Consider the following 24806-nt stretch of genomic DNA (forward strand, 5'->3'; position numbering starts at 1 on the left):
TTTGAAAAGTAAGCAAGCATGGCTGAGGCTTACACCATGTTTGCTGAAACCCTTTAAAACATTGTTTTGGACTGATTCGGGTTTAACTCAACTTTGAATGTGGATGGGGCCAAACCTTTTGGGAAACTATGACCTAGTCTAGGTAGAAACCACTTGCTGTCTTAATGAGCTGTGTCTGTTCTAGACTTATTACTTAAAATGGCTCATTTTTACCCCCCACTGCAGTTCCACCAGCAGCAGCTCTAGTGTAGACAGACTGCTGGCAGCTGCTGCCATTTTCCCAACCAGCATTAGATGAGACAGTTAAAATGTTGGCAGCCAGTCTATGCCGGGGCTACCAATGGCAGCACTAGTGAGAAACAAAAAATAAAACTAGTGTAAACATAGCCATTGTGTTTAATCGGAGTTAGCCTGAACAAGTTTAAAATGTGAATAGAATGAAATTAAAGTCTTCAGTCCTAGTGAAACATTTTCAAATGGTTTTTGCTTATTGGAAATGTGCCGCCCCAGTCCCACACCCACACCCCAAAAAAACAAACCCACCCTGCATGCCTCAGCAGCTGCAAATGCAACCTTACTAATGTCCATCCTGTAATAGGTAAGGAAATGATAGCAAGGTAACTTAAATGCTATCCAGTGCCATTGAAAAGCCAGCTGCTTTGGAGTATTACATGCATACACCTTACAACCAGACTGGTGGACTGAAGAAAATTCCAGAAAATAATTCAAAAGACAGTGGGAAGAGTGACTAGTGACCAGAATGTTGATTGCTGTAGCAATGCTCCTGCCTGTATGCATCCCCTTTTCAGAAGATGGAAGCAAAGAATAATCTAGACAAGCCCAGCATAGTCACAGCTCCCCTTACTTGTGCAATCTGCTGCAAAGATTTCTGGATGATACTCATGTATCTGTACAACTGCTAAACAACGTTTGTTGTGGATTGGCTATTATCTGCTTTGTATTTAGCCTGTAACTTTGTGTTGCTGACAAACGTGTCCAACACTAATTTTTTTAGGTTGTTTCAGCTGCTGTTGGAACAGGCTGTTGTTTTGCACCAGCATCCGAGTCCTAAGGTAGAACAAGCTGCCAAGGAACACAGCTGAAGTGACAACAGGTTTTGCATACAACAGCAAACACATTTTTCACATATTTTTGTTTTTCTAGAAAGACACAAGATGCCACCTTAAGATAACGCACCAACAGGGTGAGAAAAGAAAATAAAGACAAGAGGCAGAGGCGTTACTAAGGTTATGGCTACACTATGAGGCTTTTAGTGACACAGCTGTGTTGCTACAGCCATGCCGCTAAATGTCACGCAGTGTAGCTGCTGTTTGTCGGCAGGAGAGAGCTGTCCTGCCAACAAAAAACTTCCATCCCCATGAGCGACAGTGGCTCCTGCCGACAAAGCACTGTTCACACCAGCATTTTTCGTTGGTAAAACTTTTGTTGTTCAGGAGGGTGTTCTTTGAAGTGCAGTGTACACAAACTTCCTGACTTAGCAGATCCAAATCTCGCTGATAGGAGAAGACTTACTAAGGATCAAGTAGGGTAAAATTCCCTACTTTGGCTGGGCTTGGTACAGCATGTCTGCGTGTCATTTAATAGCCTGTAGAAGGTTAGACTAAATCAGGAGTGGCCAACCTGAGCCAGAGGCGGAGGAGCGAGGGCATGGCAGGCTCAGGGTGGGAAGGGGTGTAGTGGGGGCATGGTCTGTGGCAGAGCCAAGGGTTGAGCAGCGAGCACCCCCCGGCACATTTGAAAGTTGGCACCTGTAGTTCCAGCCCCAGAGTCAGTGCCTATACAAGTAGCCGCATATTAATTTCTGAAGAGCCGCATGTGGCTCCGGAGCCACAGGTTGGCCACCCCTGGACTAGATGATATGATGGTCATTTTTAGTCTTAAACTCTATGACCAACTTCCAATGAATTGTCCCTGCTGCTACAAAGACAGCATACTGAAGAATTAGTGCAGTTTCATCTCAGTATGTAAAAGATTTGATTCTAGGAATTTCAAACAGAAGATGCTTTAAGATTGGTCATGGATATGGCTAAATCCATTAGTTTCACTTTCCTCACGACTGACTGACTGTATGTATGAAAAACTACTTTAATAGGACAACTGTTCAGCACTGAAGGCAAAATCCAAAATTTGGTTACACATGAAACTCTAATTCTCCTCCCATGTGCATCTATGTTAATAAGTCTAATTGCATGATCATATCTCAGAATTATCCTATGCCATTTTTCCAACAATCTAGGGGTTTTTTTTTTCATGTAACAATTTAACTGTCAATTGTCCACTTTATGCTTACTGATCTGGCCTTGATGTAAGCTCTCTTCTTACTATTAATCACTCTGTATTTTTTTTAAAGAAATTACACTATCTTTTTCTCCCCAGCAGAACAGATTTTGTTAGATACAATTAATGGGATGAGAAACTTAAATACAAAGTTAAAACTCTGCTCCCACCACTTACTCTGCACAGGTAAATCCTGCACAGGTAAATACCTGAAAAGACAGAGAGCTCTTTGCAAGATCAAGCCTTAGTCTGTCAAATGTTGGTATATATGATTTACTGTATACTTTTCATCTGAGCATCACAGAATCTGACATACAGAGAAATACATAGTACAACAAATGGTATCTACATTGTATACAATAATGTTTTGTATTAAGGGAGTAGTATGTGGCTAATGAAAGACTATATCAATTTATATACAGAAGGTGGTCTAGTTATGGTTACATGCAATTTTGGCACTTTCTCACTTCTGAGCACTTCAGTGTGTAACACAAGATTTTTACAAACAGCTTTTCCTATAAAGCTTTATATTTAAAAAAGAAATCAGTGGAAAAAATATTGTGACATTACACCCCATATTCATCATGGGGGTATGATTATGATACAATATGATTATGATGAGCCATGTGAGGTATCATTGAAAAAGTTGATTTGCTGAATATTATTGTCCTATTCATGTGCATGTATCATTTTTGTATCTGAAGTTATGAATATTGACTATTTGTATGTACAGTAACTCATCACTTAAAGTCGTCCCGGTTAACATTGTTACGTTGCTGATCAATTAGAGAACATGCTCGTTTAAAGTTGTGCAATACTCCCTTCTAATGTCGTTTGGCAGCCGCCTGCTTTGTCCACTGCTTGCAGGAAGAGCAGCCCATTGTAGCTAGCTGGTGGGGACTTGGAACCATGGTGGACCAGCAGCCCCACATCAGCTCCCCGCTCCCCTAAGTTCCCTGTGCAGCAGCTGCCCAGCAGGCTAGCAATTGCAGCTGTCCCCTCCCCTCACTGCCATGTGCTGCTATTGCCCTCTGCCTTGGAGCTGCTCCCCGAGACTCCTGCTTGCTGTGCTGGGGGGGTAGGGGGAGGAGAGGAAAACGGGCTAATGTCAGGGTGTCCCACTCCCCCTCCTGCACCCCACTTACCCCATCTTCCATAGAGCAGGGGGGACACACTACAGGGCTCAGGACGGAGGGAGCTTGCTGGCAGCAGCTGCAGTCTCAGCAAGCTGATCTAATTAACAAGGCAGCGTGCTTAAAGGGGAAATGTGCATCTCTCTCTCACACACACAGGGTGTGTGTCTCTGTCTCTGTCCGTGATGTTGTCTTCTCTCCCTCCATTGCTGTAGAGTGTGAGAGTTAACCCTTGAGGGCTCAGCCAATTGCTACTTCATCATTTAGCAGTAAGGCATTCCCTGGGAAATATCCCACCCTCTGACTCCTCCGCCTCAACCAAGCTTCACAATCATCATCACTGTGTACCAGTATTAAATTGTCTGTTTAAAGCTTATACTCTTATACTCTGTGTGTGTGTGTGTGTATATATATATGTATATATTCTTTTGTTTGGTGAAAAAAATTCCCTGGAACCTAACCCCATCATTTACATTAATTCTTATGGGGAAATTGGATTCGCTTAACATCGTTTCGCTTTAAGTCGCATTTTTCAGGAACATGACTACAACGTTAAGTGAGGAGTTAATGTATTTGTATTTAAAATGTGCTTACTCTGAGTAACACCCACAGGTAGCCTTTCAGGTACAACAATGAAGACGCTGGACAGTGTTGATGGCCCGTCAGCAAAGACAATGGGCTATGGAAGTGTTTAGCCTTCCTGTAAACAGTTCAGCCAGCCTGTAAGTAATGGCTGCTACGACTCAGCACGAGCATATGACCAGACCACATAATACTGAACTCCATTTTGGGTACCTGTATTTTTTCACAAATTGGTCTGGGAACTGTTTTTGGAATAAAGGGTTCCCGCCCTATGTTAAAACTATATAAGGTAGGGTGTGAAATCATCTAGGGCAGTGGTTCTCAAACTGTGGGTCAGGACACCAAAGGGGGATCAGGACCCTAAAGTGGGCTGACTTAGGCCTTGGCTACACTTGCAGATGTACAGCGCTGTGAGTTAAACCTGACTTCGTGCAGCTGAGTAGGGAAAGCGCTGCAGTCTGTCCACACTGACAGCTGCCCAGTGCACTGTCGTGGCCACATTTGCGGCAATTGCAGCGCTATTGGGAGCGGTGCATTATGGGCAGCTATCCCACAGAGCACCTTTTCCCATTCTGGCGCCATGGGTTGTGGGAAGGGGGCGTGGGTGTGGGGGATTCTGGGTCCTGTCCCAATGCCCCATGATGCATCGCTTCGCATCCCAGAAATCCCTTTGTTTCCGTCCACCTTTGGCGCCATCTTTCAACGGTTTCTGTGCAGCGCGATCTGTCTGCGGGAAATGGAGTCCGAACTGCTGAGGCGTATGCTGACGAGTCTCGCCAGCACGTCACGTTTGGCTGTCCAACTATTCCTTAAGATCCAAAGTGACAGTGAGAGTGAGGAGTCCGACGATGCTATCGAGCTGCGTAATGCGTACGACACGAAATTGCTTGTGGCATTCACGGACATGCTCAGCACCGTGGAACGCCGCTTTTGGGCTTGGGAAACAAGCACCGAGTGGTGGGATCACATCGTCATGGATGTCTGGGATGATGAGCAGTGGCTGCAGAACTTTAGGATGAGAAAAGCCACTTTCATGGGACTGTGTGAGGAGCTCGCCCCCACCCTGCGGCACAAGGACACGAGATTGAGAGCTGCCTGCCAGTAAAGAAGCGGGTGGCTATTGCAATCTGGAAGCTGGCAACTCCAGACAGCTACCAGTCGGTCGCAAACTAGTTTGGAGTGGGAAAATCGACCGTTGGAATCGTGTGATGCAAGTTTGCAAGGCCATTAATCGCATCCTACTCAGAATAATTGTGACTCTGGGTAACGTGCAGGAAATAGTGGATGGCTTTGCACAAATGGGGTTCCCTAACCATGGAGGGGCGATAGATAGGACGCACATTCCTATTCTGGCACCACCCCACCTAGGATCTGATGTTAATCGGAAGGCGTATTTCTCTATGGTTCTCCAGGTGCTTGTGGATCACCGTGGGCGTTTCATTGACATTAACACAGGTTGGCCCAGAAAGGTGCATGACGCACGCATCTTTCGGAACACTTGGCTGTTCACGAAGATGCAGGCCGGGACTTTTTTCCCAGAGTGGAAGATCACGGTAGAGGAAGTTGAAATGCCCATTGTGATCCTTGGAGATCCCGCTTACCCGTTAATGCCGTGGCTCATGAAACCCTACACAGGGAGCCTTGACAGCAGCAAGGAACAGTTCAACTATAGGCTGAGCCGGTGCCGAATGACTGTGGAGTGTGCCTTTGGCCGTTTAAAGGGCCGCTGGCGATCTCTGTATGGGAAGCTGGACTTGGCTGAAAACAGCATCCCCGCGGTTATATCCGCGTGCTGTGCCCTCCATAATATTTGTGAAGGGAAGGGTGAAAGCTTCACTCAGGCATGGACCTCTGAGGTTCAACACCTGGAGGTTGAATTTGCACAGCCAGAGAGCAGAGCTATTACAGGGGCCCAGCGCGGGGCTGCAAGAATTAGGGATGCCTTGAGGGAGCAATTCAAGGCTGAAAACCAGCAGTGATATCTGGTGCCCTGCACAGGAGTGAAGTGCAGTAGTTCCAATCTTTAGGAATCAGTGTCTGCTTAGCAGACAAGCAGACTTGCAGTGCCTGTTTATTTCCTGGGCTAAGGAGTCTTTTACTTTATGCAATAATAAAGAATGTTTTCAAAGCCAAAGAATCCATTTATTGAAAAGAAAAAAAAAATTATTGAAAAGAAACAAGGGGGTGGAGTGAGGAACAATACAATCACAGATTCGCGTATGTCCTGTCTCGTGTGCTGTGCAGTGAGTGCTGCACTTCAGGACAGCTATACTGCATGGTGATGGGGGTTGAGTGCAGAGGGTAAGGGTCGTGGTTTTCAGGGCTGGGTGGTGAAGATACTGGTGTTGGAGGCAGTGGGTGGTGTGAAGAACATGGAAGTTGGGGAAAGTGGGTTGGAGGTGACAGTGGGGCACAACGGAAAGAGTTTTGGGACAAGGGCTGTAGGGGGGTGGCGTTTGCGGTACTGCTCCTCTTTCTGCATGGCTACCAGCTCCTGGATAGCATCTGCTTGGCGCTCCAGGATGCTGATGAGCCTATCAGTGCTTTGCTGCCGGTGTGCTGTGTTTTCCTGGCGAATCCTGCTTTCTCTCTCCCTCCAGTCCTGTGCTTTCTCATTCTCTTTAATAGATTGCCACATCACTTCTTGCAGCATGTCTTCTTTGCTTTTTCATGGTCTCTTCCTGAGTCTTTGCAGTCTCTGAGCCGGCGATAAGAGGGAGGGCTGAGGTCTCAAGGTTGATGCAGCTGTATAGGCAAAATGCAACAGTTAACAGAGGCAGCATTGTTTATACCAGAAAGAGTAATGATTCCCCCCACAGTAGGAGTAGAAAATACACAGGGTCTACACAATAGCATAATTTTCCCATCCGAAACAGAGCACACACACCCCATGGGAGCCTCAAAATGGTGAGTAAGGGGGACTGATTGTTTCAGGGCTGCACTGTCCTCTGGGTTTCTATGCCTTGGGGAGAGCCAACAGCTTCAGGGGGCACCTACACTGAACACTGTCCCAACATTTTCCACAGGAGTTCATCCTGGACGATATCTCGCTGCTGAGGGTGACCTGGGAAGCAAGGGAGGGTCTTCTACTGCAATGCGGCTTCCGCCCTGGCCCATATGCAGCTTGCCTGTGTGCAGCAATGGTCCCCCCCTCCCCTCGTGGCACAGTGGCGCGGACATGTTAGCCTGGCTGGGACAAGGACCACAGTGGCTCTCCCGATAAACCTGCGCAAGCGCATTGCACACGTTCTGGATGAGACATTTGAGGAGATTACCAAGGCCGATTACCGCGATGTGATAAATCACATCAATGTACTATTCCACATCTAAGCATGCATGCCTAACCCTCCTCTCCCAAAGAGCCTGCACCAAAAAAATTCCTTCCCGAAAAAAAAAAAAAAAACACGCTTACTGGAAACCTGCTCTTCTGTTTGTCCTCCACCAAGTACCGGCTGCTGCGACTGGCTACCTTCCTCCTGGCTCGAGAAGAGCTCCTGGCTGCATGGCTCCAGGGATTCCGGAGTGTCTCCATCCGTCCCACCACCATCACTCCCATTTTCCTCCTCCTCCTCTTCCTCCTCCCCCCCGCCCCCACCGGCTCTGAAGTGTCCATGGTGGTGCTCGGAGTGGAGGTGGGGTTAACCCCAAGTATCGCATCCAGCTCTTTGTAGAATTGGCAGGTCGTGGGGGTAGCACCCGAGCGGGCATTTGCGTCGCAGGCTTTGCGGTAGGCACTCCGCAGCTCCTTCACTTTAATCCTGCACTGCAGGGCGTCCCGGTCATGGCCCCTTTCCATCATGTCCTTTGATACCTTCCCGAAGGTATCGTAATTCCTACGGCTGGAGCGCAGCTGGGACTGTACAGCTTCCTCCCCCCAAACACTGATGAGGTCCAGCAACTTGCCATTGCTCCATGCTGGGGCTCGCTTGGCGCGTGGAGGCATGGTTACCTGGAAAGATTCGCTGATAGCACTCCACACCACGCCTAGCTGAGCAAACAGGAAGGGGATTTTTAAAATTCCCGGGGAATGTAAAGGGTCGGTCACATGGTTAGTTACCTGAGGCCAGGGCAGTAGAGTTTGAACTGATGACCACAGTGACTAGAACAGGCATTGTGGGATACTGCCGAATAATTCTGGAGGCCATTCACAGCTCATTGGGCAGCCACACTGGCGGCGCAGTGCTGCAGCGGCAGCGCAATACTTGCTATTCCTCTCGGAGGGGTGGCATACATGCAGCGCTGCAACCACGTAGATACAGCGCTGCAAATGCCTTGCCAGTGTGGACGGGGAGTGAGTTACAGCGCTGGGGGAGCCTTTACAGTGTTGGAACTCACAAGTGTAGTGAAGGTCTTAGACTTGTTAGGGCACAGGGCTGACACCCAAGCTCCACTGCCTGAGGCTGAAGCAGAAGCCCAAGGGCTTCAACCTTGGGTGACGGGGCTCTAAACCAGTGTGCCTTTGTGTGAAGGGTCTGGGGGAAAACCTCAACTCTGTGAGCAAAGGCTGTTGCATATTCCTCTCCACATCAAGGGTGGGGTGAACTGAGTAATAAATTCATCCAGGTTGGGGTTTTGACCAGGGCAGGACGGTACAGCTTTGGGACCTTAGGCTGGGGAACTGGGTGTTATGTTGGCTGTAGCCTCTCTCTTGTTGGTTCATGCAGTGGCTGACCAGAGCCTGCACGCACGTGCAGCTGGGTGTGTCCCTCAGAGTGTAAAACAGGGAGTGGTCTGCAGTTTGTCACAGCAACACAGTGTGAGAGGAAGCCCATGCTGGTGAGTTGGAGAGCTCAGTGGTGTCCTAGTTCCAGGTGGAATCCTAGGAGGAACCCGTCACACATGTAAAAAGGGACTTTGTAAGACCGTAAATCTTAATCTTGTTCAAGAAAAAGAAAACAAAGTTTGCATGGTGGTAAATTCCATGATCTGGGAACATATGGCTAGTCAGAAGCAGATAACCGTCTCTCGTTCACCTACAGAGGGGACAGAACTGAGACCACCTTGAAATCTCAGAAATAGCAATTTAGGTTCATCAAACCAAAGACTGTAACCATCTACCCTGAATCAACTCTGGGTTCTTTGTTCCTCCCAGTAGCCACAATCCTCCGATGGAGGAAGGTGGGGTGAGAAGGTACACCTCTACCCCGACATCACACTGTCCTCATGAGCCAAAAAATCTTACCGCATTATAGGTGAAACTGTTATATCGAACTTGCTTTGATCCACCGGAGTGCGCCCCCCCGCCCCCCGTGGAGCACTGCTTTTCCGCGTTATATCCGAATTTGTGTTATATCGGGTCGCGTTATATCGTAGTAGAGGTGTAGTTTGCTAATTTTTTACCTGCTGCACTTTCTCAGTGATTTCTGAAGTAGTATGCTGTTTGTTAGTGGCCATATCTATTATACCTCAGGAGAGGCACTTCCAGTTTTATGTAACTCAAACACACCATACAAGCGAGGGTTCTGCAGGGCACGTGTCACTTTCAATCTGTTTATACTAGGTTAGCTAGTTCAGTCAACAGAATTTAGGTTCTGTTTTTACTATACCATTTTATAATCTGTAAAAGTGCTACTAATTGATATCTTTTCCTTTGCAATCTCCTAATTTTTAATAGAAAATATATAAATAGCTTTAGAAGGGCAACAATTTAATCATTACTTGTAACGCCATGATCGTGTGTCCCACCCTTCCCGACTGCAGCAGCTAATGTCATAGATTCTCCATTGCACTAAATCCTGTGTGTGTGATGCTTTAGCATTTGAAAGCTGGTTTAAATTTAAACAGGGAATATGTGTATAAGCTTCTTGGCAATTATATAAAATAATAAATGAAGGCTTACTATTTGCTTTGATATGCTAGTAAATGACACAGCAGATTCACTTGTAAAGCTGAAATACTGGGCAAGTTACCTGGTCATGTAGCTTTGTTCCAGAGTATCTGTCTCCCTCTTTATTTTGAAATATTGGCTTCATATGCCATTACTATATATTGGATAGGAATCAACAATGCGCCCTTCTTGCCAAGAAGGCTAACAGCTTTTGGGCTGTATAAGTAGGGGTATTGCCAGCAGATTGAGGGACAGGCTCATTTCCCTTTATTCGACATTAGTGAAGCCTCATCTGGAGTACTGTGTCCAGTTTTGGGCCCCACACTACAAGGAGGATGTGGAAAAATTGGAAAGAGTCCAGCGGAGGGCAACAAAAATGATTAGGGGGCTGGAGCACATGATTTATGAGGAGAGGCTGAGGGAACTGGGATTGTTTAGTCTGCGGAAGAGAAGAATGAGGGAAGATTTGATAGCTGCTTTCAACTACCTGAAAGGGGGTTCCAAAGAGGATGGATCTAGACTGTTCTCAGTGGTACCAGATGACAGAACAAGGAGTAATGGTCTCAAGTTGCAGTGGGGGAGGTTTAGGTTAGATATTAGAAAAAACTTTTTCACTAGGAGGGCAGTGAAGCACTGGAATGGGTTACCTAGGGAGGTGGTGGAATCTCCTTCCTTAGAGGTTTTTAAGGTCAGGCTTGACAATGCCCTGACTAGGGTGATTTAGTTGGGGATTGGTCCTGTTTTGAGCAGGGGGTTGGACTAGATGACCTCCTGAGGTCCCTTCCAACCCTGATATTCTATGATTATTTATTTTAAAAGATTATTTTATGCCCATTACAAAGAGGTTAAGAGCTGAGCACAATAAATAAGCAAGTATGGTGAAAACATGTTTTATGAAAGATTTAAGAAAATAGCTAGAAATACGTATATTATTTAAATTTGATAGAAAGCCAATGTTAAAATTTAATGAAAACCTGCATTGAAATATCAGTGTAGTCAAGAATTACAGTATACTTATGTTAGTACCTGCTAGTAAATATTAATACTTAGTTTTCTTTCTGTATTTGATTTTATATTTATATATAAAAATAAACTATTCTTTAGAATCCTTATCCTCAACAAAGAGTATGTCTGAATTCTAGGGCCCAGACCACTGGTCCTTGACCGATAACTAATCCTATTCAGGAATTTATCTATATTTTAACAATGTTGAACACCTTCATGTCTATACAACTCCAGATACTCTTGGAAATCTTCTCCTTAACTTACTTACATACATACATACATACTGCTGATATAAGTATATATAGACTAATAAGGGATGATTGTTATAGCAGATGTTTCCTGTTGGGGAATCACCATGGAAGAATGATGGTGGGGTAAGAAGGACTCATTGAGAAATACTATATTGAATTGTTTGTTCTCCCAGCCGTTCTCTCATACCCTCACACATAAATCAGATAAACTGAGAATGTATAGAAATGACATCATAACATGTGTTTCTGGGTGAATATTCTTAGCAACAAGATTTCCTTTGTCTGAAATCCTATATAATGATACTGATATGGGAACTTAGCTGAGGGCATGAAAACTGCGCAGCCCTTCCAGATGCAGGAAAACACCTATCCAGCTCTTAGTCTGACAACAAAGGGTGGTAATGTATCTTACTTTCTGTATGATGCTGTACTAATCTGATTGATAATCTTAGATTAAATAATTCTAATTGAGCCTGTTATTTCAACAATCTTGAGTCATTAACTCAGATGCACAACACTTAATACATCACTAAACTTTAAGTATCAAATACAACAGAAAAACAGGAAGCGAGCACTGTGGCAAGTTGAAGACAGCTGAGCACTTGGGTCCATGAGATTTTCAAAACTTTTTAAAAATGGACTAAATTTTTGCTAATTTAGCCACAATTTCATATCCATCTATATTTTTAGTTGAAAGTCCAATATCCAATACTATACATGTATAACCTTTATTCTATAACTAACCTAGATCTTTCTTAGTAACTGATACACATTTCTGGTATGATAGATTAACATTTCCCCTACATAGACTACATTGAGGATGTCAGGGTTTAGAATCCTATTCAACTGACAAGTGATGCTTCTGTACTGCTTTTTTATAAGAGCCCAAAACTAAGTGTTTCATCAATCTCAAGCTGCAGGTTTTTGGGTTTTTTTTTGCCATTACTAGAAATATAGTATACCTACTCACATTTTTACAGAAGTGGCATGATCACCCACTTCTGAAGTATCAAACTTACTGTAAATTGGACAGTAGAAGTCACATCTCTTCTCAAAAGAAGGAATAGGCATATTGTCCAAGGAATTTTCCAGATGAACACTTTTTTTTAGCTCCAGGAGACTCAGCAAGTCAATTTTTAAGGTAGAACTAATAGTTTTATCCCTGCCCCTCTTTACTTTTTCTTTTGTAACTGAATGACATATCTCAACCATTTTTTTGATAATTAAGATAATTAAAATTAGCTGACAGCTCACATTTGAAGGCTTAAAAAAAGAATTTCATGTCAGAGATCATCTTCAGGGATTAGCCTTGCCTTTGAATGTTACCCAAGGCAGTATTGCCTTTAGGAGTAGAGAAGATTTTGGGTCTCATTCAATATCTTTTTTAGATTTATCCTTAAATAGGAAGCTGAGAGACTGTTTTAAGCAGCAATTTAGTACTGAATGCTGGAAGGGGGTGTAATATCCATTATTACTCAAGTAGTGCTTTAAGCACAGTATTTGCATACAATACACTAGAGATCAGCACTTAGATATAAGTGTAATTTGAGTATAGATTGCTTACACACACTTTTTTTTAAAGTTAAAAAATGTTTAAACACACATACTACTGTATTGTCACTGTTAGCTTCTACTGGGTATTTGAGTCCAAAAAGGCAGATTTGTCACATCCTAATGCTGAATGCTCCAAACAAAAAAAAATTCCATACATTTTGAACTTTTTTTTTTCTTTTCCTTTTTTCAGTTTGTCTCATCACAGCCTCCCTCCCTATGACTACCCGACTTTCCTTCATGTAATGTCTCACGATATAGTAATAATATGGTACATACATCACTGAACAGTCAAAGAATGGAGCCAGCTGCTAGGATCACATACAACCTCTTACTTTGCAGTTTTCTATTATTTTTTTTAAGCGAAAATACTAATTGTAACTTTAAGGATGTTGAAAACTGTATTACGGAAAAATGCCTGCCCTAAAGCAGAGAAGTGCCTGGAGAAAGCTGTGCCAATGCAGCAGGTTGAGGAAGACTGAAGTTCTTGTTTGCTAGTCAAAAACCAGGCAGATAAGCAATATAATTCTCATGGCATTTAAAAAAGTTCTTTTGTTTCATTTTCTTTCAGTTTCCTTCCTGGGAGTGTCAAGATGAAAAAGTTAGATTATACCTCAGAACTAAGGTGACAAATATATAAGTTGTTGCTGACTGACAGTTTTTCCCTTCCAAGTAGAGGGAAACAGCAAATCCTTTGTCTGATGGGGAGTGCAAATTATACTTAAAAAAAAATAAAAATTAAAAACAAATCCCCCACATCCTTGAAGTGACTGCTGTTATACACTGTTAATGAAAGCTGGCTTTCTAAAGACTATTACCACACAACTGTTATCTGAAAGTATTTTTTCCAAAAACTGACTGGTTGAGGTTTATTTCACAATTATAATTATAGAAAAAAAGATTTTTTTTTTTTTTTTTTTTTTTTTTTTTTACACTTTCCCACTATAGAAATAATTTCAACAAAGCTCAAGGTTTATTACCATAAATAAATGAATAAACTAAATGACATCTTGATTTTTTATATTAAATAACATCCGCTCATATTCTTCAACATAAAGGAAAGCGAAGCGTTAAAATGATTGTTTATAAAATTTAAGATACCCAGGCCTTACACATATGGCTTCATTATCAACATCCTATACAGTACATTCTTAAAATTATATCCATTATGCATCAAGTAGCGCCTATATATAAAGATGCATTTTAACAGTTTAATGAAGTGCAATACACTTCATAGAGAGAACACATTTAACAACTCTAATATAGTAGTTACAGTATATAGTATTTTTCAGCAACCCACTGTGTTGTAAATTATATAAAAATACTTACAAGATGGGAGGTAAAGACCAAATCTTCCAGCCCTCACTATGGCAATGTTCCCAGTGACACCAATAATTTTGCCTCAGTAACGGATGTAGGATTTGGCCAAAAATGTACAACCCAATTTGTTTTAGAGTAGCAGCCGTGTTAGTCTGTATCCGCAAAAAGAACAGAAGTACTTGTGGCACCTTAGAGACTAACCAATTTATTTGAGCATAAGCTTTCGTGGGCTACAGCCCACTTCTTCGGATGCATAGAATGGAACATACAGCAAGACAATATTTATACATACAGAGAACATGAAAAGGTGGAAGTAGCCATACCAACTGTAAGAGGCCAATCTATTGAGATGAGCTATCATCAGCAGGAGAAAAAAAAACATCACTTCAAAAGTTTTTTTTCTCCTGCTACTTCCACCTTTTCATGTTCTCTGTAGTCCATGAAAGCTTATGCTCAAATAAATTTGTTAGTATTTAAGGTGCCACAACCCAATTTGTGTTTATGAACAAACTGAATGTATTCAAATAGCAGGTCCAAGGCTTCCAACTGAACAAATCAAATTTTTTGGTTTGAACAAAAAAAATTAGGCATGTGTTTGAAATTAATTCGTGTCTGGAAACTACATAACTAAAGTCACAGCAAAAATGTAGGTCTCTATTTCTTGGGGGTATAATGCAGACAAGAAAAAACAAATTTTGTTTTCAGTAGCTTAACAGTGTTTGTAGATGTCTTTCCTCTGTCTGGGTGAGAAAAATAAAATCTAAGTAAACAAAATGAATTCTAGGAACGTGCAGTACAGATTTCAAATGTGCAATCTTGATATTTACTATCCCATAGGTCTAACTTCTATCCCCTAGTAAAATAATGGAACAAATATTGAGAAAAATCACTTGTCTGGGCTCATATTCAACCTAGCACATATGCTAATCCTGGCAGGAATTCTCAGTAGCCATGTCTGCCAGTGAAGAGGCTCTGGCTGCAAAAGCATCCACACAATCCCTTCAATCTGAGAGGGTACAAAGGTCCGGCACAGCCCAAGAAGCATGTTGTACAAACTGGGGAGATGTGTTGATTCAAAGGTATCCTTGAAGTAATTTCAAGCATCAAGCTTCTATTGATCCCCATTGCAACTTAGCAGTCCTCCTTGATGGAAAAACCTGAAGGAAGGTTCTCTTCCTGGAACACAGTGGGCCAGACTGATGCAAGGTGTAGTAGTTCACATTTTTTTTGCACCAGTTTTGGTGAATCTAGCCCCTAAAGCAGTGGTCGCCAATCTTTTTATGCACAAGATCACTTTTTGAATTTAAGTGCAACCCAGGATCTACCCCGTCCCTTTCCCAAAGTCCCTCTCATTCCATCCCCCCTTCCCTCCATTGCTTGCTCTCCTGCACCTTCACTTACTTTCACCAGGTTGAGGCAGGGGGTTGGGGAGGGGGTGTGGCTCTGGGCTGGGCCTGAGGGGTTCAGAGTGTAGGAGGGGGCTTTGGGCTGAGCCTGGGGCAGGGGGTTTGGGTACAGGAGGGGGTGAGGAGTGCAGGAGGGAATATGGGGTGCTGGCTCCAGGAGGGGGATCAGGGCTGGGGCAGGAGCTTTGGATGCAGGATGGGTATGGGGTGCTGACTCCAGAAGGTTGCTTAGGGCTGGGGTGTGGGCTCCTAACAGGCGGCACTTACCTCAGGCGGCTCCTGGTTGGTGGCACAGTGGGGCTAAGGCAGGCTCCCTGTATGCCCCAGCCCCATACTGCTCCCGGAACGTGCCCCTGCAGCCCCTGGGGAAGGAGAGGCACATGGCTCCATGCACTGCCCTTCTCTGCAGGCACTGCCCTTGCAGCTCCCATTGGCCGCAGTTCCCTGTTCCCGGACAATGGGAGCTACGGGAGCAGTGCCTACAGGCAGGAGCAGCGCACGGAGACCCCTGCCCTCCCCTCAACCACGGGGGCAAGCTGGCTGCTTCTGGGAGCGGCATGGAGCCTGCCTTAGCGGCAGCCCCACTGGACTTTTAGTGGCCGGAGATCACGATCGACTGGGAGATTCTCCAGGATCGACCAGTTGATTGTGATCTATGGGTTGGTGACCACTGCTCTAAAGGGTAACAAGCAGCAGCATAGCATTACTGTATAAAGATAAATCTAGTAAGATATGACTTGATATTTGGACAAACTTAGCACACAATGCAGTAGATCCAGTATTAGTATTCATTTTTAGTAGAGCATTTGATAGTGACAATGTGTTTTAATGGAAAATTAATTCAAGCTGACTTGTACAGGAACACTTGAGGACAACAAACTGGCTACACATTGTAAAAAAAGTTAACAGTGGACTGTAATGTATAAAGTTGGGGAACACACGGTGGGATATAACAGGGAACAGAGCTAAAACTAGTCTAATTTTAATATCTTTGTTAATGAAGTTAACGGATACTAAACTGAAGGCACTGCAAGTGGTACAGGAAATAACAGGAAAGGATTTGGAGATTAGAAATGTGCACAGATAATTTTGGAAGTGACAAGTTTATACTGAGAAGAAATCATTCAACACACACGACAGAAAAAGAGCCAAGAAGCAGTAATAATGGAAGAACTAGGGATTTCCGTGGTAAGCAAGCTAAATATGAGTTTGCAATGTGAAATGATTGTAAAAGGAACCAATGCAGTTTTGGGATCATGTTTCTAATACTTCTCAGTACAATTTTGGGGTGATCAAAACGGGAATATTGTACTCTTCTGGGCACTACACTACCAGAAAGATGAATTGGAGGCTGTCTAGAGAAGACTAGTCAGGGGCAGGAGGAGTGACTTATGAGTAAGCATTAAAGTTAAAATATGTATATATTGGCTAAGAAGGGGGCATGAGAGTCTCCAAATAGCTGAAGTATGCAAACATCAAATGGAGAAATATCCTATTTAGTTTGATATGCTGAGATGTATGTAGTTACTGGGGTAATAGCCTGAATTTTCCTTTTAATTTCATCCCATCTGGAAATAATTTCCCAAAATAAGATGTACTAGGTATCCTGCAACATCAGACACTTAAAACTTGATTGAACAAAATACTATAAAGTAAGCTAGGAAGGAATCCTATATTGATCATCCATTTAATCTTTCTGCCAAACAGATCACTTTCATCTCTAGTTTTCTATTAGCAGGACACCATTTCAACACAGTTAATCTATTGCTGAACTTGTATCATCAGTTTCTATTATACCATGAATTCTCAAAATTGTAACTTTCATGAGATATAGAATTTCTTCTGTTTCAAAGGTTTGACAGGACCCATTTTCATATTCCTAGAATATTCTAGGGCATTGGATGAAAATGGAGCACACCTACGTGTGGAAAGTCATACATAGCTTTTGTCTAAAAAGAAAATATGACGACGTCCCATGGTGAACATGCAATCAAAGTAAAGAAAAAACAGCTGGCAGTTTCTCACTATAATGACTAAGTTATTACATTCATACTGCAGCACTTAGGAAATAAAAAGTAGTTAATACCAGTGTTGTAGATGAGTCTGTTCAACAATACCCATAATTTGTGTGCAACATTTGCATTGCTTTTCCAGTTGATTATTCTGGAGCAAAGCAAAAAATAAAACAAGACACTTGAATTGCAAATGTAAAATACATTGTCAATACTTCTAAAAAATTTAGTAAGCTACACAAGACAAAACCCATGAGGGTTCCAGTGTGGGAAAAATATGCAACATGAAAACAAGAATCTTAAAATGGAAATGTTTTATGTATTTTTTTTTAAACCTCAGTTTCATGAGTCAGCATCTGAGATCAATTAACACTAATAAATTTGGGCTATCGCCAAATTGTGATGAGTGGTAAACACAGGTCTAGTGACAAACAGCTGAGTCCCCTTAGTTTCTGTGATGTCAACCCATTTTTGGGGGGAGAGGATGTATGAGATAGCAAGTATTTTCTTTCCTGACACTATTTTTAAGGTTAAAAAGTAGACTGGAATAAATGCTATAATTAGAATCATTGGTATGTATTCATTTGTAGGTAAGAGAACAGTTCTCTTCACATGCAGTAGCAATGTTTAAATCATTAATATTTGAAGCTTTATCCTCACTAATATTCATTCCACCATCACATGCCTCTTGTGTTTTACATGTTGCATATTTTATATACAAGATATATATCAGGATATCTTAATATACTTTCAACGAGTATTAGGAATACATCATATCCCAAGCATACCAATCTAGTCATGTTTAAACAGCTCATTTAACCAAAATGAGTTTAATTAGCCATATGACTGTTTTAAAAATGGTGCAATCAAAAAATCAGAAACATCTTACAATTGTATTCTCAGTTACATTCTGACATGCTATCTAGCTGTCTCATTCGCTATAATCCCACCAATTTATGATTTACTTGAAAGATTACCATTTCTTGTGAAATATACTACTTAGTCCTTGTTCTTGGTATACATTTGCAACACAGCAGGTGTAGAAATAATGCTTTTGAATTGGACATGTGAAATGATTAACACATTCTACCAAAGTTGATGCTGGTGTTTTTATACAGAAGGCATCTCAAATCTTGTCAATCAACTGGTGGTAGGTGTTTGTCAACAAACTGCTTTACATCCATCATCTCCTGTTCAAGAATAAAATTATGCATTAGACCAGTGGTCAACTAAGATATTTTTCAGCATTTAGTTATCTCATTAAATTAGTATTTCAATACTGCAGTTACTACAAGCAACTGAACTACAAATTGAGCTTATAATTAGATTCCTTATACCTCAATGTAATACTTATCCCTCTGCAGAATTCAACTAACTGAGACAGATTAGTTCATCAAGAGCATAATACTCTTTGAATTACTTTACTCAGAGGAGGTAAATAAAGAGTCAAGGACGAAAGAAAGCTCCTCTCTCCATAAAGTGCTGAGAGAATCTAGCTAACCAGTGTGGTTAGAGAGAGCCATGTGATCTGAAGAATGCCACACACTGTTACTCATTAATTAATCTACCATAAGAAAGAGAACCTCGATTAGTGAAAGTTTCCATCATCGACAGCTGAAATAATTAATATTGCGCTCCCCACTGGCCTGTTGGGGAGCACATCACCACACTGGTACTCAGTATGTCCCTGGAACAGGGTTAAGGCCGTATTAATAACTGGCTGAGTAAGTTTCTGTTGCTGGGAAATGGGGCAGACTCTGTGACCTTGTGGCAGCTCTGCTTCTCCCACTGAATAAAAAGAATTAGTAGTAGCATGAGCAGAGCAGTGAAGCCTTTAGAAAGACTGCCTCTTTTCTGCTTTTTTCATTTTTGTTTTGTAGTTAACATCCTTTGATTTATTACTTTTTCCTTCTATCCCTCCCATGCCAACTCCCTGAATGGAGGCCAGCAAGGTTTTTTCTCCCAGAATAATTAATACATAGTGTTTACATTGTGAGAATTCAAATCCCTCTTCCAATTCACTTGAAACAATGTAAACAAATATTCTCCAATCATTCTGGGAAGAAAAATCCTGCTCACCTGCAGGAAAGGAGAAGGAGGTAGAAGAAAAAAAGGCCCATTAGGTTTTTTTAAAAAAACTTGATTGTAGGGAATTTAACAACTCATTTTGTTTCCTGTAGTTTTCATTTTTTCCATTAAATGAAAAACAAGAGTATTTTAAAAATTCATTATAACAACTGACTAGTGTGGACAATATTTTTGAAAGAAATTTATGTTAGCTAACAAACAATCCTGGCCTCATGATTTGTTCAGCCCAGGGTAATTATTAATTGAAGCAGCATTCTCAAATAATTAGTCACTCAAAAACATTTGTTTTCCTTGAAGATTAACGTTGAGATTCACCTTTTTTTCCTGCTTTGAGGGAACATTTAAAGGAAGAATTCTCTGAAAACAAATTCCTGTTTTCATTTAGAAGATTACCTCAATACATGAGCTATGCATCATGCCCGAATAAGTCTTGAAGGTTACAGTGACTGGATTTATCAGACTCTTTAGCTTCTCAAAAGTGAGGGAACCAAACATCAGAGGAACCAAAGGGTCACAGTCCCCATGGCACTGAAGAATAGGAATATCTTTGTTTACACCACTGATAGCACCCTGTCCAAAAAAAAAAAAAAAGGGGGGAGGGGGGAGGTAATGAAATTACATAAGATTAGTTCATTCAAGGTAAAATTAGGCTATAGAACAAACAATATAATGATAGTGAGCAGAGTTTGGACAGAAAAAGAAACACTGAATGGTTTGCAAGTTCATGTTATTCTAAATTTTATATCTAATTATCTACTATGTAATAAAATAGAATAATTAGAAATATGTTAGTACTATTTTTAAATAATCATTTAATTGATTACAGAATTAGAATTCTTTTAAAGCACAATTTCTGGGAAAGTAAATCATCTTTTACAACTCAAAGGCAGAAATTGTGTCCAGATTAAGGTAGTGGATTGCAGGAAGAGAACGGGTGGTAAGGCAGTTCATTTCCTAGAAGAACTAGGTTCTATCCTACAGGCTTGTCTTATGACACTGGGAAAGTGTGCATTCCTTATTTCTCGAGTGCCCACTTAGAGACAACCAAGGACCAATTTTTAGAATTATAGAGTAGTCAACTGCCACTGAAATCGACAGCCACTGAGGATGCTCAGCAACTCTAGCAGCAACGTAGTATTGTCTGGAGGAATGAACACGGGAGTTGGGAGTCGGGAGGTCCTCAGTTGTGATTCTGAATCTGCTGATTAGCCACTTATGCAAGACCACACACAGTGAGTATCTTCCTGTCGCAGTTTCCCATCTGTAAAATGGGGATAATACAGTATCTCACAAAGGAATTAAGATATATTTATGAGGCACTCCGATACTACCAGGAGATAATGGAAACTACTGAGTGCTCAGCTTCCCCCTATCCTATTGTTTAAGATAGGTATTGTATGCGCTCACACTGATAACACTAGGATAACACTGAACTTCCCAGTATATCTTTGAATTAATGTAATTACGACAGCGATAATGTATTCCATTTACACACTGCTTCTTCCATGCCCCCAAAATATTCTGTACTAGAAGGAATTCAGACAAAATACATACCACTTGAATGTTTGTACAAAACTATTTTAGGCTATAAATACTGTTATTTCAAATGTAAATTAAGTAACAACTTTAAAAAGAATATTTAGCAAAAATGTTTAACATAAGCAAAACTACATTGTTCTCAAATGCTGACATAGGGTAAGCATCTTCTGGATTGATACCAATATATCTGATGTGTTATTACTCATTACTAATGCAATTTTGGCTCTTGAAGCTTAAACTAGTAGCCACCTCATCTGGTAAAGGTTATTTAAACATACACATGCCATTCAATTTTTATAGACTAGAAGCATACTGAAGAGAATTTCTCCTCTCCTGCCTGCCCCCATTCTTCTATTCCAAGACTGCTACTGAGGTGACAGGAGGTGGTAGTGGTATTTTGAATCCCAGAAAGTTGCAAGAGTTAGGGGAGGTGACCAGATAAGTCAGCCAGCAAACAGACAAAAAATTAAGGACGGAGTAAATGAAAGGGCTGCTGCTAAACAAAAGGACCCCTGAGGAATCATGTAAAATTTAACCCTCTGCTGGAATGAATGTTGGGTTAGCATGTTTGATCTACCAACAACTTCAGGGAAATGGAATCTCCCATATATCAGCTCCACAGCCATCTGGAGGACTGGAGCAGACGAGCACTTGTTAGCTTCAATAACAGAGCAAAGGCACCAATGCCTAACAATAGCTTTGACAAAGGACTAGACTTCACATGATGCCTCAGTTGTCTGACAGCACCACATTCTTTAGCTATGTCTATACAGTAACTCAGCATGGATTCACCAAGGGCAAGACATGCCTGACTAACTTAATTGCCTTCTATGAAGAGATAACTGGCTCTGTGGAGGAGGGGAAAGCAGTGGATGTGTTATTCTTTGACTTTAGCAAAGCTTTTGATAAGGTCTCCCACAATATTCTTGCCAGCAAGTTACAGAGTTATGGGCTGGATGAATGGACTATAAGGTGGATAGAAAGCTGGCTAGATCGTTGGGCTCAATGGGTAGTGATCAATGGCCCCATGTCTAGTTGGCAGCCGGTATCAAGCAGAGTGCCCCAAGGGTCAGTCCTGGAGCCGGTTTTGTTCAATATCTTTATTAATGATCTGGAGGATGGTGTGGATTGCACCCTCAACAACTTTGCAGATGACACTAAACTGGGAGGAATGGTAGATACGCTGGAGGGTAGGGATAGGAAACAGAGGGACCTAGACAGATTAGAAGACTGGGCCAAAAGAAATCTGATGAGGTTCAACAAGTGCAGAATCCTGAACTTAGGAAGGAAGAATCCCATGCACTACTACAGACTAGGGATCGAGTTCTGCAGTTCTGCAGAAAAGGACCTAGGGGCTACAGTGGATGAGAAGCTGGATAGGAGTCAACAGTGTGCCCTTGTTGCCAAGGCTAACAACATTTTGGGCTGTATAAGTAGGATTGAGGGACATGAACATTCCCCTCTATTCGGCATTGGTGAGGCCTCATCTGGAGTACTGTGTCCAGTTTTGGGCCCCACACTGGGAGAAGGATGAGGAAAAATTGGAAAGAGTCCAGCAGAGGGCAATAAAAATGATTGGGGGCTGGAGCATATGACTTATGAGGAGAGGCTGAGGGAACTGGGATTGTTTAGTCTGCAGAAAAGAAGAATGACGGGGGATTTGATAGCTGCTTTCAACTACCTGAAAGGGGGTTCCAAAGAGGATGGATCTAGACTGTTCTCAGTGGTACCAGATGATAGAACAAGGAGTAATGGTCTCAAGTTGCAGTGGGGGAGGTTTAGGTTGGATATTAGGAAAATCTTTTTCACTGGGAGGGTGGTGAAGCACTGGAATGGGTTACCTAGGGAGGTGGTGGAATCTCCTTCCTTAGAGGTTTTTAAGGTCAGGCTTGACAAAGTCCTGACTGGGGTGATTTTGTTGGGGATTAGGTCCTGTTTCTGAGCATGGGGTTGGACTAGATGACCTCCTGAGGTCCCTTCCAACCCTACGATTCCTCATTTAACCTTGTAGTTATGTTCCTGAAAAATGCGACTATGTAAAACGATGTTAAGCGAATCCAATTTCCCCATAAGAATTCATGTAAATGGGGGCGGGGGTTAGGTTCCAGGGAAATTTTTTTCGACAGACAAAAGACATTATATACATATAGAGTATAAGTTTTAAACAATTTTAAACAGTTTAATATTGTACACAGCAATGAATGATTGTGAAGCTTGGTTGAGGTGGTGGAGTCAGAGGGTGGGATATTTCCCAGGGAATGCCTTGCTGCTAAATGATGAACTAGCACTCGGCTGAGCCCTTGGGGGTTAATACGCTGTTGTTAATGTAGCCTCACGCTCGACAAGGCAGCATGGACTGAGGCAGGAGGGCGGAAACACAATAGATGCAGGGCAGTAGCTGCAAACACTTCCCTGAACATGATGATGAGCCCATGCTATCCAGCTGGAGTGCACCACTGCCTTCTCCTGACAGCACATGCAGGGCTGCACAGGTGCTGACTTTCCAAAGTGCTGGGGTGTGTGTGCGTGAGTGAGAGAGAGAGAGAGACGTGCATTCCCCCAGTAAGTACGCTGACCCCACTTCAAGTACGTTGCCCTTTTAAGCAGATCAGCCAGTTCAGACGGGAAGCAACAGCTTCCAGCAAGCTCCTTCCTTTCTTTCCCTGAGCCTGTCCCCCTCCTCCGCTTTCTGGAGAGGGGGGCAGAGGGACATCCTGATATCAGCACCCCTCTCCCCATCTCCCCCAGGAAGCTCCAGGGAGCAGCTCCAGGGCAGAGGGCAGGGCAGGAGCAGCATGGCAGTGGGGGAAGGGACAGCTGAACTGCTGCTGGGCAGCTGCTGAGCCACATACCTTACAGGGAATTTATGGGAGCTGAATGGGGGGGGGTCCCCCCACCCCAGTTCTAATCCCCACAAGGAGGGGCTGCTCTTCCAGAGAATCCTGAAAGCAGTGGACAAAGCAGGCGGCTGCCAAACGATGTTATAAGGGAGCATTGCACAACTTTAAACGAGCTTGTTCCCTAATAGATCAGCGACGTAACAACGAAACAACGTTAACCGGGATGACTTTAAGTGAGGAGTTACTGTACTATAGACCTTACAGTGGCACAGCTGTACTGCTGCTGGTGCACCGCTGTAAGTAGCTGCTATATGCCAGCGGGAGAGCTCTCCTGCAGACATAGCATTGTCCACACTGGCACTTTTATCTTTAAAGCTTACATCAGTCAGGGGTGCGTTTTTTCACACCCCTGAGCGACAAAAGTTTTGCCAACTAAAGTGCTGGTGTAGACAAAGACTTAATTTATGGACATATTTAAAGAATTGTTTACCTAATTAACGTACGCAATTTCTATCTAGTGGGAGATGGGGGGGAGGTGTTAGTCTGTGGATACAGTGTAATGAAAGTAAAAAAATATGTTCAAATGTTCAACTTCAATTAGCTCACTGAAGACTGAGTTATGTTTAAGAAAGTAGTACAAATACCTGTGGAAAAGAGGTCCGTAGTGGAAGCCAACTACTGAGTGCTATGACTCCTGCTAATTTCTGATGTGTTGTAAGAGCTGTATACAATGACAAGGCACCTCCCTAATCAAGAAATATAAAAACTATTACAATGGTGAAGTTAAACATCTAAATTAAATAGTTATCACCATTACTTCAGGATTTGTGGCCCCTTATATTTACAAACAATATTTTGTAATTTCAACTGATGGATCTGAAAAGTACTTCTAAAAATATCAGGTGACTCCATCCTTATTGTGTTTCAATTATTCTAGATCAAATTTGTTCAGTT

General features: G+C 42.4%; 1 protein-coding gene across 1 annotated transcript in view; it reads right to left on the minus strand.

Moving 5' to 3' along the window:
• Positions 1–16146: 16146 nt before the first annotated feature.
• LYPLA1 (lysophospholipase 1) overlaps positions 16147–24806 on the minus strand; it is a 34590-nt gene continuing 25930 nt past the window's right edge. Inside the window, exons 7-9 of the mRNA XM_034762931.1 lie at positions 24497–24598; positions 19867–20043; positions 16147–18575 (exon numbers count right to left, since the gene is read on the minus strand). Coding sequence (XP_034618822.1) covers positions 18522–18575; positions 19867–20043; positions 24497–24598 — 333 coding nt within the window. The 3' untranslated portion in view covers positions 16147–18521. The remainder of the gene's footprint in view (positions 18576–19866; positions 20044–24496; positions 24599–24806) is intronic.

Source organism: Trachemys scripta, chromosome 2 (assembly GCF_013100865.1).
Source record: "Trachemys scripta elegans isolate TJP31775 chromosome 2, CAS_Tse_1.0, whole genome shotgun sequence".
NCBI lineage: Eukaryota > Metazoa > Chordata > Testudines > Emydidae > Trachemys > Trachemys scripta.